General features: G+C 40.6%; 1 protein-coding gene across 1 annotated transcript in view; it reads right to left on the bottom strand.

Moving 5' to 3' along the window:
* Positions 1-18,996, bottom strand: part of TNR (tenascin R) — a 1,235,916-nt gene that overhangs the window by 465,292 nt on the left and 751,628 nt on the right. Inside the window, 1 exon segment of the mRNA XM_053693306.1 lies at positions 11,456-11,984. Coding sequence (XP_053549281.1) covers positions 11,456-11,942 — 487 coding nt within the window. The 5' untranslated portion in view covers positions 11,943-11,984.

Below are 18,996 nucleotides of genomic sequence, written 5' to 3'. Positions count from 1 at the left end.
AAATAAAAAAAAGAGTATTCTGCAAGGGAGCGAAGTCATTAGACCATTTTATCCAATTCCGCATTTCTGCCAATATTTAGGGACATCACATTGGAGCCTTGATGTTACAAAGTGTGCAAGGATTCTTTTTACAGCAGTAGGAGCCATGTTATGGAACCGGGATTCGATGGAGAACAGAACCAGCTGCGCTCTCACCGTTACCTTCTCAGAAGCTTGTTCCAGGAGCGCCTGCAACTCGACAACACCATGACCCAGCAGGGCAGACCTCTTATCTGGCAACCTGCCGGTGGCACACGGGGTAGATGGCTGAACGGCAAGAAGGTTAGTATGTCTATTGAAAGCTTGAGCCTTTGGATCTGTAAAAGTTGACCTCTTCAGAAAAGCCGAGCTAGAGACTAGCCGATAGTCCCACGTGGTTCCGTGTTCTCCTGTCGGCTGACTGATGTTTGTAGGGGTGGCAGGTAGCAATGGCGGGGGCCCTTCCACCCTGCCACCTCCGCCATGCGCTCTGATAGCATTGGGCTCTAGGGGTATAATTGTCTCTCGCAAGGTACCCAGAAAGGCTAATCAGTACTCCTGCAGCAGTGAGCCAATCACTTCTAGAATGGCGACGGGGGTCACCATTGCTCTTTGTATATAGTAGGTACTGTCGGAGTAGCCGAGGCTAAGAGGTGACGTTGCAATCACTAATCCGGGTGTTGTAGTATGGAACAAACGTGGAGCATCTCACCTCGGGAAAGTCTCAGAAATATAGACACATGAGTTTCAAATGGCGCCTCTCAGACCTAGCGGTAGTTTGCCCTGTGAGTTTCTTGGCAAGCAGATGCAAAGGGTTCCCATTCATATTTCCACTGCCATAGGGTGCTAGTTTCATAGGAGGTGCTTTCGCTAAAAAGATTATATGTTCCTGGGGTAAATTACCCTAAATTATTAAACATTTTTAAGCTTGTTTTCAGGAGCTTCAAGGATCTGCGTCTTGTCTCATTGCATGTTGGCTCCGCCCCCCATCTAGCATTTACTTTTAAAAATAAATCTAAGATATTTTATGAACATCCTTGTCTAATCTGTGGCCCAGAAAGGCAGAGCGTAGCTCCCTGCTGCTTTTTTATGCGACTGCTCATGTTCAAAAGTTAATGACTGTGTGATTTACGGAGGTATTTAGAGAACTTTCAATGGGAGTCAGACTACATTATAAGTGCATGACTATATGATAGTTTAATTAAGTATTTTGCTGAGATTCCAAATTAAAGGGATATGAAACCACCACATTTTTTAGTGCTTTTCAACCAAAAATTCTAAGAGAATGCAGACATCATAGAATTAGAAAGTTGTTTAAAATCACATGCACTATATGAATTATGTCCCTTTAACTAATCATCTATATATCTCCATTTTTAACACACATAGCTCCCATTTATAAAGCTGCTTAAGCAGCTTTGGGCCCTTTGGTGTATGCTTGCTCAACCAAGCCTGAAACAAAGTTAAAAAGCAGCGGTTGTACAAGGTTGTGAACATTAGACAACCCGGACTCATTTGTCCTAGACGACTGACATGCCCTGCTCTCATTCACTTTGTTGTGCAAAAGCAGGGGCCATTGTTGCATGAGTTTTCCAATCTTAAATTCCAGCAGCCAATGCTGCTCTGGATCCCCTGAATGGGTGTGGACAGGTTCTCTCTATTGCCCCTAGAGGGACACTTCAAATCTTGCTATTATTTCACACATAAATATATATTTGAAAATATATGTTTATGTTTAAAATAGCAAGCAACCATTAAATTCCTTTTAAGATATTTACAATACTTTAAACCATATCCATTGTACTTGACTATGCATATCATTTAAACATTGACCCCTAATCTGCTATAACCAAAAACTAATTGTAGAAGCTAAAGTCCTACACATAAATATTCAAGATTTTAAATGATGCATTGTTACGTAGAATGCAAAATGTTTAAATATTTGCATATACTGTACATTAAAGTAATTAATGCTGCTTGTTGTGTTTATTATTTGTTATTAAAGACAGTCAAATTAGCATGATAATTCTACTAATTGCATGTCTGTTATGTAAAAATAGAATTTAATGCTACTGACTACAATAACAAATATATATTTTAACATATACCTGCATATCTATATTAGAACTAATAAACACAGCAAGCTAACATAAAAAAAAAACATTTTAATGTATATGCAATACTTAAAGGGATAGTAAAGATAAAATTAAACTTGCATGATTCAGATAATGTAATTTTAAGGCACTTTTAAATTAACTTCTATTTTAAAATATCATACACCAGTGGGAGCTGCTGCTAATTGGTGCCTGCACACTTTTGTCTCTTGTGATTGGCTAACTAGATGTGTTCAGCTAGCTGCCAGTAGTGAAATGCTGTTCGTTCAGCAATGGATAACAAGAAAATGAAACAAATTTGATAATAAAAGTAAAATGGAACATTGGAATATTTAAAATTGTATGTTGTATCTGAATCATTAAAGAAACGTTTTGGGTTTCCTGTTCCTTTAAAACATTATGCAATATACATGCATAACTGTTTAAAGGGACACTCAAGTCAAAATATTTTTTTATTATTTAGATAGAGTATGCAGTTTTAAGACACTTTCCAATTTACTTTCATTATCAACTTTTGCATAGTCTTTTTATATTCACACTTTTTGGTGAACAAGATCCTACTGAGAAGGTGCACAAGCTCACAGGGTATACATATACTAGTCTGTGATTAATTGATGTCTGTCACATGATACAGGGGCCTGGAAAATGGGAGAAAAAATTAATTTGTAAAAATAAATAAATCTACTTCTTATTTGAAAAGCCTGACTATATTATATCTACAATCTTTGAAATAAAATACCTGTTCATATATTATGCATATTAGTTTACTATATATATAAATTAAAATAGATATTCTTGCTTGATGTATTTATTATTGTAAATATATATTTTTAAAATAGATATTTATGTTATAAAAGACAGTTGCATTATAATTATAATTATAGTAATACATAACTGCATGCCTGTTATGTAATTAAACAATTGTAATAATAATGTCTTTTTTGACATGAATATAAATGTTAAAATATATATTTATTTTAAAATAAAAAAGCACAACAAGAAAAAATAAATACATATTTATTTATATACAATAGTTAAAAGAATATGCATCTGTCATAAGAATGCATAATATTTTAAAAATTGAGATTAAGGCCTACTAAATATTAAATTACAATAATTACCTAATCCACCCTCATACATGAGGGGTGGTTAGGAGATTAAAGGGACAGTCTACACCAGAATTTTTATTGTTTTAAAAGATAGATAATCCCTTTATTACCCATTTCCCAGTTTTGCATAACCAACACAGTTATAATAATATACTTTTAACCTCTGTGATTATCTTGTATCTAAGCCTCTGCAAACTGCCCCTTTTTTCAAATCTTTTGACAGACTTGCAGTCTAGCCAATTAGTGCCTGCTCCCAGATTACTTCACGTGCACGAGCACAGTGTTATCTATATGAAATATGTGAACTAACACCCTCTAGTGGTGAAAAATTGTTAAAATGCAATCTGAAAGTGGTGGGCTTCAAGGTCTAAGAAATTAACATATGAACCTCCTAGGTTAAGCTTTCAACTAAGAATACCAAGAGAACAAAGCAAAATTGGTGATAAAAGTCAATTGGAAAAGTGTTTAAAATTACATGCTCTATCTGAATCATGAAAGTTTATTTTGGCCTAGACTATGCCTTTAAGGCCACCTAAATACTAATTAACAATAATCATTTAATCAATAACCATGCAGGTATGGGGGGGGGTTAGGAGATTAAGACCTAAACTGCCACCTCCCAACTCAAACTAGAACTACACTAACACCTAACCCCCCTCTATGCTAAACCTCCAATCTAACCCCACTAAGTTCCAAAATAAAATTACATTATCCAAAATAAAAAACAGCATTATACCTAACACTAACTGTCACATTCATGGGTGTATCCCTTTAAAACATTGCAGTCATGCCTATTTAAAGCCCCTCCTCTCTTACCTCTTTGCTAGGTAATTTGTTTCAGTCAGTCTTAGGACTCTTACAGAGATCATCTAGCCTGTGCAGTTGATTTGATATCGCTATGAAGGTGTATCCTCATTCACATTTGCAGTCTAATCTTTAGCTGCCTTTTCTCCTAGGATCTACCTAACCAACTTCAGCAAATCCCCGCTATTTCCGGATGCACTAACCTCCATAGCCTCTGTGACCTCACTCGGCACACGCAGCAAAGACCTCCCCCACAGCGGATACTACTCCTGCTCAGAAGCTCCGGTACAGTATTACAACGGAGAACGCTCTCACTACCTCTGACCATATCTGTACTACTTGCAGCTACTCATTACATTTCCAGCAGGGATAGAGACCACTTGTTTCTTTCTTCAGACTAACAGACCGGGTCAGCCTGAGCACGTCATCACATAATCAGGTGACACGCTTGAGCTTATTAAGTCCGTTTTCTCTCTCTCTGCTTGCTTTGCTGTTAACCACGGAACTGTGCTATGCTTACTCTGCCTCTTGCTATACAAACGACTTTGCTTAACACAACATGCTAAAAGCTCTGTGTTTGTAAATATTAACAGGAAATATAGCTGCTACACTAAACACTTTGCTTACCATTCTACGATGAAACTTTGTGTTTGTAAATAATAACTGGGAAACTAACTGATACACAAAAGACTTTGCTGCTAAGACATTATGTTTCTATTGAATTGTTTTGCTTCTTCAAATTGTTAAATACTTGTGCTCCATGTACTATTATCCAGTTGTCAGCATTACAACATATTATCAATCACACCTCCAGCATTACACTTATAGTACTCTTCTCTGAGCTATCTACTGTGGTACTTCTAATCAGAGTCTCAAAGCAACACTGGACTATAAAATATACAGATCCAGTAAAGTGCATACATCAGCTGTGATACATCCCTATTTGGGGATCCAGTTTCCTCTATTCCATTTATTTCTTAAGTTTGACATCCTCTTTATTTCTGTTAAAATGACTATATCATCATCCCCCAGTCAGTGAGCATAACAGGACTCTTAAAAGAACTAGAGGTCACGGTTTGGTGTGAGACTCGGTGGTTTATCAGGAATACTTGAGATATATAGCAGGAAGCTATAAACAAATCCCTACATATTACCTAGCCTTAATATTCCTGCTATACTTAATGGATCTCTCTGAATTGTCAAATTGTTTGGGAGCTATGGCCCAGAAGATGGATTTGATGCTCCAAGGGTTAAGAGAAATTCAGTCAGAGCATGAGCAATTGAGAAAGTTCATTAGTGAATGCCTATCCGAAAAAGAAACCCCAGTGGAGAATCATCCTGAACCACAGATAGCTGCTCCTGAGAAGTTCACTGGGATAAGAGCTAATTTCAGGGAATTGAAGAATTGCTGTACCCTATTATTTTCCCTCAAACCACGAACCTACCCGAATGAGAAAATTAAGGTGTTAACTGTCACCTCTCAGGGGAACCCAGAAAATGGGCAAATTCATTTTATGAGAGCAATGATCCCATTTTAACATCCCTAGACGCCTTCTTTGAAGCAATGTCTGTTCTGTATGATGACAGGGATAAACAGAACACTGCTGAATCCTCCATACGTGCCCTCCGACAGGGGAAGAGACCTGGGGAGGAGTAAATTACCGATTTTAAGAGTTGGGCACCGGATACACAATGGAACACCACCGCTCTTAAAAATCAGTTTCGCCTGGGTCTTTCAGACCAAATAAAAGATGAATTGGCTTGTACTGTTTTACCACCAGATCTGGAGTCTCTTATATTCCTAAGCATATCCATTGACCGTCGACTAAGAGAGCAACGTTTGGAAAAGATCTCAACTGAACCTATCACTAGGAAACCCTATGTCTACAACCCCCCACCTCCAAAAAGGAGTCTTGACGAGCCCATGGATATCGCCTTCATCAGAGGCTCCTTGAAGGCTGAGGAGAAGACCAGACAAAGACTAAATAACCTTTGTCTCTATTGTGCTGCAAAAGACCATGGGGTTAAGGATTGTCCAAGTCTTCACAGAACCAAGAAGGGTAAGACTTTTGCTCCTCCAAAAACATCACATGCTTATCCAATGTTTTCTTCACATTTCTCTCTCTCTGTCTCCCAACAGTGGGACTCTCATCATGCAACCTCACGAACAGTGATTGATTTCGGAGCCACCGGGAATTGAATTGATTTGGAGTTTGTGCACTGTTATCTTATTTTGTTAATAAAAAAGAAAGTTCCACTAGCAATTACTGTGGTTGATGGCTCTTTAATTAAATCAGGTCCCACAACACACACCATTCCTCTCACCTTAACCATATCTCCATCGCATGTAGAGACATGTGTTTTCGAGGTGATTTCCACACCCTTATTCCCCATAATTCTGGGGTTACCCTGGTTGAGAACTCATCAACCTTCTATTCAGTGGGCAAAGAATTCTATACTTTTTGACTCCAGCTTTTGGAAAGAGTCATGCCTTTTTAAGCACAAACATAGTATCATGCAGCTTGTAGAGACTGAAATACCTCCTTGTTATAAGGACTTTTCGGATGTATTCGACAAAGGAGAAGCTCAAAAGTTTCCTCCTCACAGATCTTACAACTGCCCTATTGATCTACTACCAAACTCATCCATTCCATACGGTCATATCTACCCCATGTCAGAACCCGAGCTAAAACACCTCAAGCAAAATCTGGATGAAAATTTGAAGAAGAGGTTTATCAGGCCATCAACATCCCCAGCAGGAGCTGGTTTATTTTTTGTCAGGAAGAAGGACCAAAACTTAAGACCGATAATTTATTATTGGGACTTCAACAGTCGTACACGAAAAAACAGATACCCATTGCCGCAGATTACTGAGCTCATAGAGCATCTCAGTAAGGCCTCTTTTTACACCAAATTAGATCTGAGAGGGGCCTATAACTTGGTCAGGATGAGGCAAGGAGATGAATCGCTGACTGCATTTCGAACAAGGTATGGCTTGTTCGAGTATACGATCATGCCTTTCGGGTTATGTAATGCCCCAGCCACCTTTCAATGTTTTATGAACGATATTTTTCGTGATCTCCTTGATGTCTCAATGGTGGTGTATCTTCAATACTAATGTAATTTCATTTTTGGGATACAACATATCTCCCTCCGGTATTAGAATGGAGAATGATAAGGTCGAAGCCATTACTAATTGTCCCATCCCTAAATCAAAAAAGGATATTCAAAACTTCCTTGGCTTCGCTAATTTCTACAGACGGTTCATCAATGGATTTTCATCCATAATCAAACCTCTTACAACCCTCACAAAAAAAGCCTGTACCTTTATTTGGAACCCCCAGGCCCACCAGGCTTTCATTTTTTTAAAGGATAAATTCACCAAAGCTCCGATCCTACAATTTCCAGATTCCAGTCTTCAATATTTATTAGAGGTGGATGCTTCTGATTATGCAATTTGAGCCATCCTCTCCCAAAAAACCCTCCACAAACTCCATTAACCCTGTGTCCTACTATTCAAGACTAATGAATGATGCCGAATACAACTACACGATTGGAGAAAAAGAGTTACTGGCCATAAAGGCTTCACTAGAGTTTTGGAGGCATTTACTCAAGGGTACCGCACAACCCATCATCACATATACTGATCACAGGAATTTACAGTACCTAAAATCCAATAAAATGCTCAGACAGGTTTGTTGGAGCTTATTCTTTTCCAGGTTCAACTATGTTATCACCTATAGACCTGGGAGCAAAAATATGAAAGCAGACGCCCTGTCCAGAAAGGACCCAAAACCCTCCTACGATATTACTCCTCGGTCCATTATAACACCAGAACGTTTCATAGCTCTTACCACTCATAGTATCAAAGACTTTAAGTCACATCAGAGAAAAGACCTTCAGTCCAAAACACTGCCTCTCACCGCTTCAACAGATGGTTTATTATACCATCAAGATCGCCTATATGTCCCTGAAACTCTCAGGCAAGAGGTGCTCAAGACAGCTCATGATTCGTTATTAGCCGGTCATCCTGGAATTCAGAAGACTCTAAATCTGTTACAAAGAGATTTTTGGTGGACAAAAATTATTCACACCATCACAGATTATATCAGAACCTGTGCCACCTGCTCCAAATGTAAACACCGTAAAGGACGTCCGTATGGTTTTCTCATGTCTTTGCCCATAGCCGATAGACCATGGCAAGCCATTGCTATGGATTTAATTGTTGAACTCCTCACATCCTCCAATAATAACACAATTTTAGTGGTCAACGACTTATTTTTAAAAATGGCCCATTTTATACCCACCTCGGGTTTGCCCACGGCAGAGGAGACTGCCCATTTGTTTCTCAACCATATCGTCAGACTCCATGGCTTGCTTAATTCCATCACTACGGACAGGGGATCACAGTTCACCTCCTAAGTCTGGTCCCAGCTCTGTCAAACGTTACGTATAGAAAGAAGGCTCTCCAGTGCATATCATCCACAAACCAATGCACAGACAGAGAGAATGAACCAGACTTTGGAACAATATCTACGATGCTATTGTACCTTCCAACAGGAAAATTGGAGCTCTCTCTTACCTACTGCTGAGTTCGCTTTCAACAACTAAGTAAACAACTCTACGAATCTTAGTCCCTTCTACGTGAACTATGGCTTCCAACCGTCATACCATCTTTCCCATAGAACTGAGAGTTCTTCTCCACTCATCAATGACACAGTAAACACTATTGCAGAGGGCTTTTCAGTCCTCAAGGACATTCTACTACAGGCACAGGCTAAACAAAAGTTTTATTACGACCTTAGAAGGACCCCTGCACCGCGTTATAAACCAGGAGATGAAGTATGGCTGTCTACGAAATTCCTAAGACTTCAAGTTCCCAGCCAAAAAATTGAGCAGCTTGTTTATTGGACCCTTCACTATTTCGAGGGTCATAAATGAAAACGCAGTGACTCTTCAACTTCCCTCATCTTACAAGTGTCATTCGACATTCCATGTCTCCTTATTGAAATCATATCATCCAGTTAGACCTCACTCAAAAGATTCCTCACATTTTGCTGTTCCCCCTGATGATCCTCAATATGAGGTTTAGTCAATCCTGGACTCCCGTATTCACAAACAAGTTATTTAGTATTTGGTCAGGTGGAAAAACTATGGACCTGAAGAAGACTCCTGGGAACCATCTGTCAATTTGGCTGCTCCACATCTGGTCTCGCAGTTCCATAGGCGGTTTCCCGACCGACCCAAGCCTTGATCCGCGGAGCGGCTCCTTGGAGGGGGTGTACTATCACATTCATGGGTGTATCCCTTTAAAACATTGCAGTCATGCCTATTTAAGGCCCCTCCTCTCTTACCTCTTTGCTAGGTAATTTGTTTCAGTCAGTCTTAGGATTCTTACAGAGATCATCTAGCCTGTGCAGTTGATTTGATATCGCTATGAAGGTGTATCCTCATTCACATTTGCAGTCTAATCTTTAGCTGCCTTTTCTCCTAGGATCTACCTAACCAACTTCAGCAAATCCCCGCTATTTATGGATGCACTAACCTCCATAGCCTCTGTGACCTCACTCGGCACATGCAGCAAAGACCTCCCCCACAGCGGATACTACTCCTGCTCAGAAGCTCCGGTACAGTATTACAACGGAGAACGCTCTCACTACCTCTGACCATATCTGTACTACTTGCAGCTACTCATTACCTTTCCAGCAGGGGTAGAGACCACTTGTTTCTTTCTTCAGACTAACAGACCGGGTAAGCCTGAGCACGTCATCACATAATCAGGTGACACGCTTGAGCTTATTAAGTCTGTTTTCTCTCTCTCTGCTTGCTTTGCTGTTAACCACGGACCTGTGCTGTGCTTACTCTGCCTCTTGCTATACAAACGACTTTGCTTAACACAACATGCTAAAAGCTCTGTGTTTGTAAATATTAACAGGATATATAGCTGCTACACTAAAGACTTTGCTTACCATTCTATGCTAAAACTTTGTGTTTGTAAATAATAACTGGGAAACTAACTGATACACAAAAGACTTTGCTTAACAACCTCTGCTAAGACATTATGTTTCTATTGAATTGTTTTGCTTCTTCAAGTAGCTAAATGTTAAGGGTCAAGAGAATAGTGGCAGACAGCGAGGTGGCAGAAATGAGAATAGATGAAATGGCTGCCAGGTTTAAAGAAAGGGGTTACCCAGCTCCATTAATCAAGAGAGAAAGGGAGAGGATCTGGGAAGAGAGACCAGTCATTATTGGGAAAGAAAAGAAACCACAACGTATGGTCTGTGTCACTCAATTTAACCCCTACAGTAAGGATATCTCTAAGATAATTTACAAGCATTGGACTATAAAAGGGTACCGAATTTGAAAGATAGACTAGTGAGGAGTGATGTAGGATCTAGGAAAACAATGAAAGAGACTTATATAACAGCTAAAAAAACTGGCACGTATCCTTGTCTTGGTTGTGCCAGTTGTAATGCAGTAATTAAAGGCGAGTGTTTTGTACATCCCCTCACAGGCAAAAAAATCAAAATAAGGGATTTATATACGTGTGACTCATCCTATGTCATCTACCTAATAAAGTGTCCGTGTTCCAAGATCTATCTAGGTGAGACAACCAGAAAGGTGAGAGATAGGATGAGTCAACACAAGTCTAATATCAGATGTGGAGATATCAATGCCCCTGTATCCAGTCACTTTTTAGAGGCTGGACACAGTATCAGCCAACTAAGATGGCAGATCATAGACAGTGTAGGTAGGCTACGTAGAGGAGGCAATAGGGAACAGGTGTTAAAGCAAAAGGAATCCTTCTGGATCCATAAATTAAATGCAATGGCCCCTATGGGTCTTAATAGGGAGCTTGATTTGACAGTGTTTCTGTGATGTTAAATTACTATTAAAAAAGCTTTTAATGGTACCCCCTCTGTTTAAGTATTGTTTTTAAATAGATTAACAGGTTGAAATACATGTTCTAATATTAAAGTAAGGTAGTGTTTAAATTAGATTAAATTGTATTATTGTGCAATTTTCACTAGATGGCGCTATGTGAACTCATGGTGATTTATTTATGGTGATAAGGATGTGAAGGGTTAAGGTTTTCCCTATATAAGCTCTGTATACACCTGTTGATGCTATGCATGATCAAGGGAAATACTCCCGAAACGTTGAATTTGTTTGTACCTCAATAAACATTTTTTCTTTTTTACATAGATATGTTTAGGTGATATTTTCTAGTTAGCTTTTTATAGCTATGTTGCATCACTTTTAAGTGTTTCAACATTTGGGTATCATGGCCCTTTAAGTCTCTTATTCTATTTTTTTTTTAAATTGTAAAACCATAATGAAGTTTAAATTGTTCTTTTCATGAGAATGCTATAGACCCACAAATGAATGTCCCATTTCACTTAAGCTTACCTGTGGCCTCGGCATCCTGACATCCCCTCTCATTGCATTGCTCCCTGAGCATTAAGACCTCTCGCTCCAGAGCTTCTATCCTGCTCAGCAGATGCTGTACCGTCTGTGGAGCAGTGTAGCACTGACACAACCTCTGTGGGACGCGGATACTGTGTGTGAAAGTTATTTGACTCTCTGCCTCTGGTGTATTTAGTGTCTGCTGAGTTACCCAACTTCCATCTTCAGGAGATTCTGGTTCCATAGGACAAGGAAAACCCATGGGTGCATTAAAGTTGTAAATATGATTAAAGACCATGGGTGGCTGCTTGTGAACATATATCTGATCTGTCAGGTTTGCTCCGTGGTGAGATGGGATTTCCAGTCTTGGTATCTGGCCTGTTGTTATCCCAGTGCGGCCCTGAGATTGCCTCAACAAACACACCAGCACAACGATGTGGACCCCCACCTGCAAAGGTCCAAGATTGCTGCTTGTTCCCTCACTCCCCATCTTCTTCAGTTGATTGAGACAGCTCAAGCCTAGTGTAGTGCTCTGCAGAAAGAAAGAATGTGTATAAATTACACATATGATATGACATTGTAGCATTTGGTTCTTAAAATTAAATTATACAAAAAAAACAACAATATTAAAATGATCTTTTTTTTTTAAATTAAAGGGACAGTGTAGTCCAAATAAAACGTTCATGATTTAGATAGGGCATGCATTTTTTTAACAACTTTCCAATTACTTTTATCATCAAATTTGCTTTGTTATCTTAGTATTCTTAGTTGAAAGCTAAACCCAGGTAGGCTCATATGATAATTTCTAAGTTTGAACCCTGAAGGCCGCCTCTTATCTGAATGCATTTCACAGTTTTACAGATAGAGGTCGTCATGTGTGCCATATGGATAAAATTGTGCTCACGCCTGTGGCGTTACTTATAAAACGTCACTGATTGGCTAAAAAGCAAGTCTGTCAAAAAATCTGAAATAAGCGGGCAGTCTGCAGAGGCTTAGATACAAGGTAATCACAGAGGTAAAAATTATATTAATATAACCGTGTTGGTTATGCAAAACTGGGGAATGGGTAATAAAGGGATTATCTATCTATTTAAACAATACAAATTCTGGAGTAGACCGTCCCCTTCAATCCAAAAAAGAATCCAAAAGAGGTCATTTTAATATACATTACAGATTTTGATTTTGGAAATATATATGCTCCAGTTCTAAAAAAAAAATAACTTTTTTTTTCTTTTTTTTAAGCTTGTGGGTGTGCCACTGTCTACCAATAAAGCTGTGTGGGTCGTACTTATTAGCCACTGAGCTTCTATGCTGCACAGCAAGCATGCACAGAAATTCACTTTCTGATGGTTGGTTTGAAAATAAAAATAAACAACTCAACAGTTCCATGCAAAAATATATATTTTTAGCATAAATAGTAATTTTTAAACTTATGTTTTCAAACTGTATAGCAATTGTCATGTGACCAGACATTTCTAATTTGCATTGATAGGCAAGTACAGATGATGCAATTTAGCGATAGAAAGATCATCTGATTGGAAAATAGTTTTTTTAAGGAATTTCTTGGGGTCAGCCAAAATGTAGCTTATCTAGAACTCTTAAAGAGACATTGAACACATTTTATTTCTTATAAGATAGAGCACTCTTTTAAATAAATAAAGAAGCATAATAAAATACTTCTCAATGTCCTAGAGCATTCTAATACTGTAGTTTTCCATGTAGTGAACTGTATATATACAAGTCAGCTCCAAATCAACAATGCACTACTAATATTGAGCTAATAATTTTCAGCTACCCAGATATGCTGCACCTGGCTGGCTTAATGGTTGTGTTCAGCATCCCAGAAGTGCATTGGGCGGTTAAACAAATGCTTCCCCTTTAAGCCAAAGTGCAATAATAAAATTTTCCATCACATTGTAACATTTTAATATTGCTCATTTATGTCCTTTAAATAGTCATATGGATAACAGAAATGTGTTTTTAATGCCCCCCCCCCAAAAAAAAAAAAATGCCTGAGAAATTATTATCCAATCAGATTGTCTTTCTATTGCTACACTGCATAATCTGTAACCAGGCTGTCAAAGCAGAGTAGAAGAGTATTTGGTCACATGACACATGTTCTACAGTTTGATTCTAAACTTATTATTTAGCAATGCCACCAAATCACAGCTCCTGAGCCTACCTATGTATACTTTTCAACAAAGGATACCAAGAGAACAAAAACAAGTAGATAATGGAAGTAAATTGGAAAGTTGTTTACAATTGCATGCTCTATCTGAATCATGAAATGAATTTTTGGGTTTCATGTCCCTTTAAATAATTGAAGTATAATATAAAAACATCTAGAAAATATTGCCTTTGTATTAACACATGTGTACTGTATGCTACTGTAAAGGGGGGGGGGGCAGGGCAAACATGTGTCAGGCTCCCTTATTTTAACAGTGTCCTTTCCCAAGCACCAAATTAATAAGGGATGGCTATTTCTATGTACTCTTTTATGCACCTTTAATACATTTTGAACTTTTACCTATGGTGCCTGAATTACTTTTTGTTGTAAGAATTTGTTAAAGGAACAGTAAAGTCAAAAGAAAACATTCATGATTTTATTTATTTTTTAAATCCAATTGACTTATTTTATCTAATTTACTTTGTGCTCTTGGTATCCTTTGTTGAAGAATAAGCCTAGCAAGGATTATATGAGCTCAGAAATGTGCACAGGGGTTTAGCACTCTATGGTGGCAGTGCTTGTAACTATGTATAACTGCTATAAACATTGTTGCAAACACTTTTGCTAAAGACACAAGCCCATGAGCTATATATCAAGAAAACTAAGCAAAACTGAAATGAGACTTAAATAGGAAAATTGTTTAACCCCTTCATGACGGGGGACAAATGATTACGATCGGAACGGTAAACATTTGCAGGAATCAGGAAGTCACGTGATCGTCAACACGATTCACATGACTTCAACACTGGGATCACTTCCCCAAGTCTGATTAGATTATCCTTTTTTGTCCGAAAAACAGGACTTTCCATTCCGTCCAAATGGCGTTATAGTCCAATGTTCTTAGGATGGCATGGAACAGCTTAACAGCGTTAAGCAGCGAATCTATTCAAGTTTAATTTTGACTTTAACATCTCTTTAAACTTAGTATCAAAAACATGGTCTCTGAAATGAATCCTAGAATTTAGGTTAACAAACAAATTATGTTCAGTAAAAAAATATATTAAAAAATAATAATTTGATACTCATTTGCAGGTATTGTAATTATAATAAATATAAAAGTAATTCATACATAATTGATTAAATATAGCATTATATAATAGAATATAAATAGTTAATGTGCTCGGTGTTCCTGAATGCGTTACAGATATAATTAGCATTAATTTCCTACAAAACATTCCCTTTATCTAAACCAAAATGTAATTGTCTAAGGCCTTGTGGTTCACAAACTTTTTTTATTATGATACCATTGACATCTTTTAAAGATTCATGCAATACTCTTCATCACTCCAAGAACACAATACATGAGAGATAATGACATTAAACTGTAATTTAATAAGTATATATCGGTAAAATTGCACAATATATGTGCCACTAAACCAAAGTAAGAACATTTATGTTCAAAGAGAAATATAATTGCAATTGTGAATTTTACTCTTGCAGAGATTCTTTGGGATTGGAAAGGAAAAATTATTTATGACTCGCATGGAAGATGGGTTTAATTGAGCTCACTTGGAGGGAATGGAAGTAATTAGTGAGAGGGCAGGGGGATGGGAGCAATTTTTTTTTTTTTAATAAAGCTGTAAGACACAATACAATATAATCAGCCTGAGGAAAGAGTAACATTACTGAGAAACGCGTCACTGTATTTTTTGATGTGTTTAATAAACACTTGTTTTTAAGCTTTTTAGTTACTTGCTATTTTTTCTTCCTGCCAACCTGCAAATAATATCCATATTGTGGATGGTATTTACACCCTTAACTCTGCACAGTGAGCTGAAGGATATCTAATACACCTGGCTCTTTCGGCCCCTGGAGGAGAGTTTACCAGACAACTCAGAGGTTCCGGCTTTCTTAGTCTGCACTACATTACAGTGCTAGACCACAAGTGAGTGCATACTATCCACTTTTAGATATATATCATTTTTAAACAGTATTATGCTGGAGATTGTTCTTTGTTATAGAGCATACACCTGAGTGAAGTACACTCTCTGAAGTCCTTTGCCATATACACCAGAGGAGAGTTTACCGAACAACTCGGAGGATCATGTCTGCCTAGTTTGCACTACGTTACAGTGCTATATTACACGTGAGTGTATTTGATCTAGTACCTTCTGTTCAGTATACCTTTGCAGAATTACGCTATGTTGGTGCCTTCTCCTTCTTTTATAGACAATACAATATAAATGGTGAGATCTGCTCTTCTAGTGAAAGACGTCCCCACCTATATCTTGGTACAAAAATAGTAGTTGTCACGAATACCAGGCTACCCCCCCAAACCTACAACTACAGCCTGGCTCACTGTTTTTACACCAGTTTTGGCCTTTTCATGGCTTACGGGATCTCCCAAACTCTTTCTGTTTCTTGTGTTGCTGTTTGTACCTCCTCATGGAAGAGCTGGTCGCTTGCCGTCTGATACCTTTCCGGCCGGCCAGGCTTCTGGAACTACTGGCCGGTCGAATTACCCCGGATGCCCACTGACCTTTACCCCAGGTCGCTCCAGCTGCCCTTTGCCCGCTCTTTTGGGGATTGGTAACCCCTAAGGAGGGCAAGAGGTGGGGTGATTGCCGGAAGGGAGCTCCTCTGGGAACCTGGGGTTTTGGACCCCCAGCTACAACCTTCTCCCCTTAGCTTAAATGGTGTACCTTTGATACACTGCTGCTCTGGCCCCCAGCGATGGATCATGTCACTTTTTGGACTGGAACACCTAGGGGCACGGAGCTCTCTATTGGTACCCGGAAACCACCACCTCTCTGTTGTGGAGACTGTATGGGACTATGGATCCTATGGGGGGTGCCAGTCTGTCTGGAGGGGTGGGAATGGTGGGACATCTGGGGGTCAGATAAGACCCTTATGATGAGCTGGGTGTATATAAGTGTGTGTGTTTTTCAATAAAGTCTGTTTGTGTTCTCTCCTGAATACTGGTTTTGTCTTGTTATTCAGGTGGGCTCTGGCTATAATCACTTTTTCCAGCTCTATAGCTTCAAGTTCCAGGTACAGGAAAGGCCGTCTTGGCTGAGCTACCCAGTCGGTGTAGCCGGAGTTTGTCACAACTGGTTGGCAGCGGTGGGATGCTTCCTTCTACCTGGGACATCCAAACCACCAACTAAGCTCTCTTAGGATGGAGCAGCAGTACTCAAAGCTCAGAAAGAGTACTCTTAAAGACTTGCTAGAAGCTCATGGGCAAGTGGCTGGCAACAAGTCGAAAGCAGCAATTAGCGCCAAGCTAATGGAAGGCGATTGAGCCGGCTAGTGGACCCGGCAGCTGTCAGGGCAGTGATCAGCCAGGGGGGACGGAAATCCAGAGGGAGGTCCAGTGACAACTGGCCCTCTATGAGACCACCCCACCACAGGAGATTATCACTCAGATAATCGCCAACACTACCCGCCTAAGGATGTTTAGAGGTCCAGAAGTCACTGGGGGGAGCCGTGCCATTCACCCAATCCCCTCCTCCTCCAAAGAAGCTACCTCATGAGGCTTTCCATGCCTTTAAAGACAGAGATGAGGAGATAGACAGGTACCTCCAAGTGTTTGAGACACAATGTGAACTGCAGGGCATTGCCAGTGCAAACCGAGTCACCCTCCTGATGGGGAAACTATCAGGAAGAGCCCTGGATGCCTTCAAAACTATTCCTTCAGAGGACAAGAGGAACTATAACCGGGTACAGGAGCGCATCCTAGCCCAATATGTCATCATGCCAGAGGCTCATTGGTTAAAGTTTTGAGGACTAAGGCAGCAAGAGGGGCAGCCTTTCACGGAGTGGGCACACCAGTTCACCCGTTTCCTGGACTACTGGTTCACAAGCTGCCAGGTAACTACCCTGGTTGACACCTCCCAGCTCATTGTTTTTGAATACTTCTATGATCACTCCCCAGAGGAGTGGGTCCGGGATCGGAAGCCCGAGACTGTCGACCAAGCTGCCGCACTGGCTGATCAGTTCCTGGATGCTTGGCGTTAGGTGTGACCCAAGCCTTGACCGGTGGGTCACCCCAGCTCACCCCCTGGTGACTCCCCAGTACTCCGCAGCCCATCTGGCACCAGTCCAGTCCTCTGGGCCCAGTCCTCCCCGGAAGATGAGAATCCAGTGCTACGAATGCAATCAGATGGGACATGTCTGAGCCAACTGTCCGGCAGTGTAACAAGTAAGGAACCCCCCCCTGGCCCAATGGACAAGAGCACCCGCTGGGGGCTCCAGGGCCTCCGCTCACAGCTTGGAGGTGGAGAGCCACACTGATCATGCCGCTTGGACAGAGGAAGAGTTTGGGGACAGGCAGGCACAGGAACTGGGGGCAGTGGAGCAACTGTTACCCTTGTTCAGCCACACATGGTCACCAATTTGGACCAAACACGGAAATTCATTACAGTTTGTATGGCTGGGGGTAAGGTGCTCCGAATCCCTACAGCACAGGTTCACCTGGATTAGGGTGCCGGCCCCCGTGCTGTGGAAGTAGGGGTCATGAACCATTTACCGACAGAGGTCTTGCTGGAGAACGACTTGGGGCACCTCACCTCCTCCTTTGTATTGGATAGCCCCACTGACGCTTACCCAGTTATCACCTGCCAGCAAGCCGGACGTCAGGCCACCACACATGATCTGGGGACCCAGGTAAGTCACTACTCCCCGACTCTTACCCCGGCAGCTAACCTGACCACCTGGGCATCCCCCACCAACATTAGCTCCCTAACGTACCCAGGCAGGGACCGACCTGGGGGCTAGGAGGGGACCATTTTGAGTGGGACAGAGAGCGCCAATTTAGAGTTACAAAGACTGGGGAGGCAGGCAGATGCCCAAGTACCAGCTGGTGGTACCACAAAAGTATCGGTATGACCTGCTGCACATAGGGTATGACAGTCCCCTGTCAGGACATCTAAGAATTACTAGGACCCATCACTGATTATCTTAGACATTCTTCTGGCCAGGGATCACAGGGGATGTTAGGTAGTATTGCAGGACCTGTGATGTTTGTCAGAGAGTAGACAAGACAGGGTACCACTCCAAAGCTTCCCTACACCCCTGCCCATCATCTCTTCAGCAGGGTAGCTGTTGACACTGTGGGTCCCTTGCTCCATCCCAGTCCATCAGGGAAAAAATATATCCTGACAGTGGTAGACTCTGCTACCAGATACCCGGAGGCAATCCCCCCTGGACAATATCCAGGCAGAGACAGTGGCTGATGCACTGCTCCAGATATTTGCCAGAGTGGGTTTCCCCCCGGGAGATTACTTCAGACCAGGGGACCCAGATACTGCTGAGCTCACCCACCAGCTATGGAGGCTTTGCAGGATAAGACCCCTGCTGAGCTCTCCATACCATCCCC

The sequence above is a fragment of the Bombina bombina genome, chromosome 10, assembly GCF_027579735.1.
Source record: "Bombina bombina isolate aBomBom1 chromosome 10, aBomBom1.pri, whole genome shotgun sequence".
Lineage (NCBI taxonomy): Eukaryota > Metazoa > Chordata > Amphibia > Anura > Bombinatoridae > Bombina > Bombina bombina.
The sequence above is the reverse complement of the archived record's forward strand: the minus strand, read 5'-3'. Positions and strand labels throughout refer to the sequence as shown.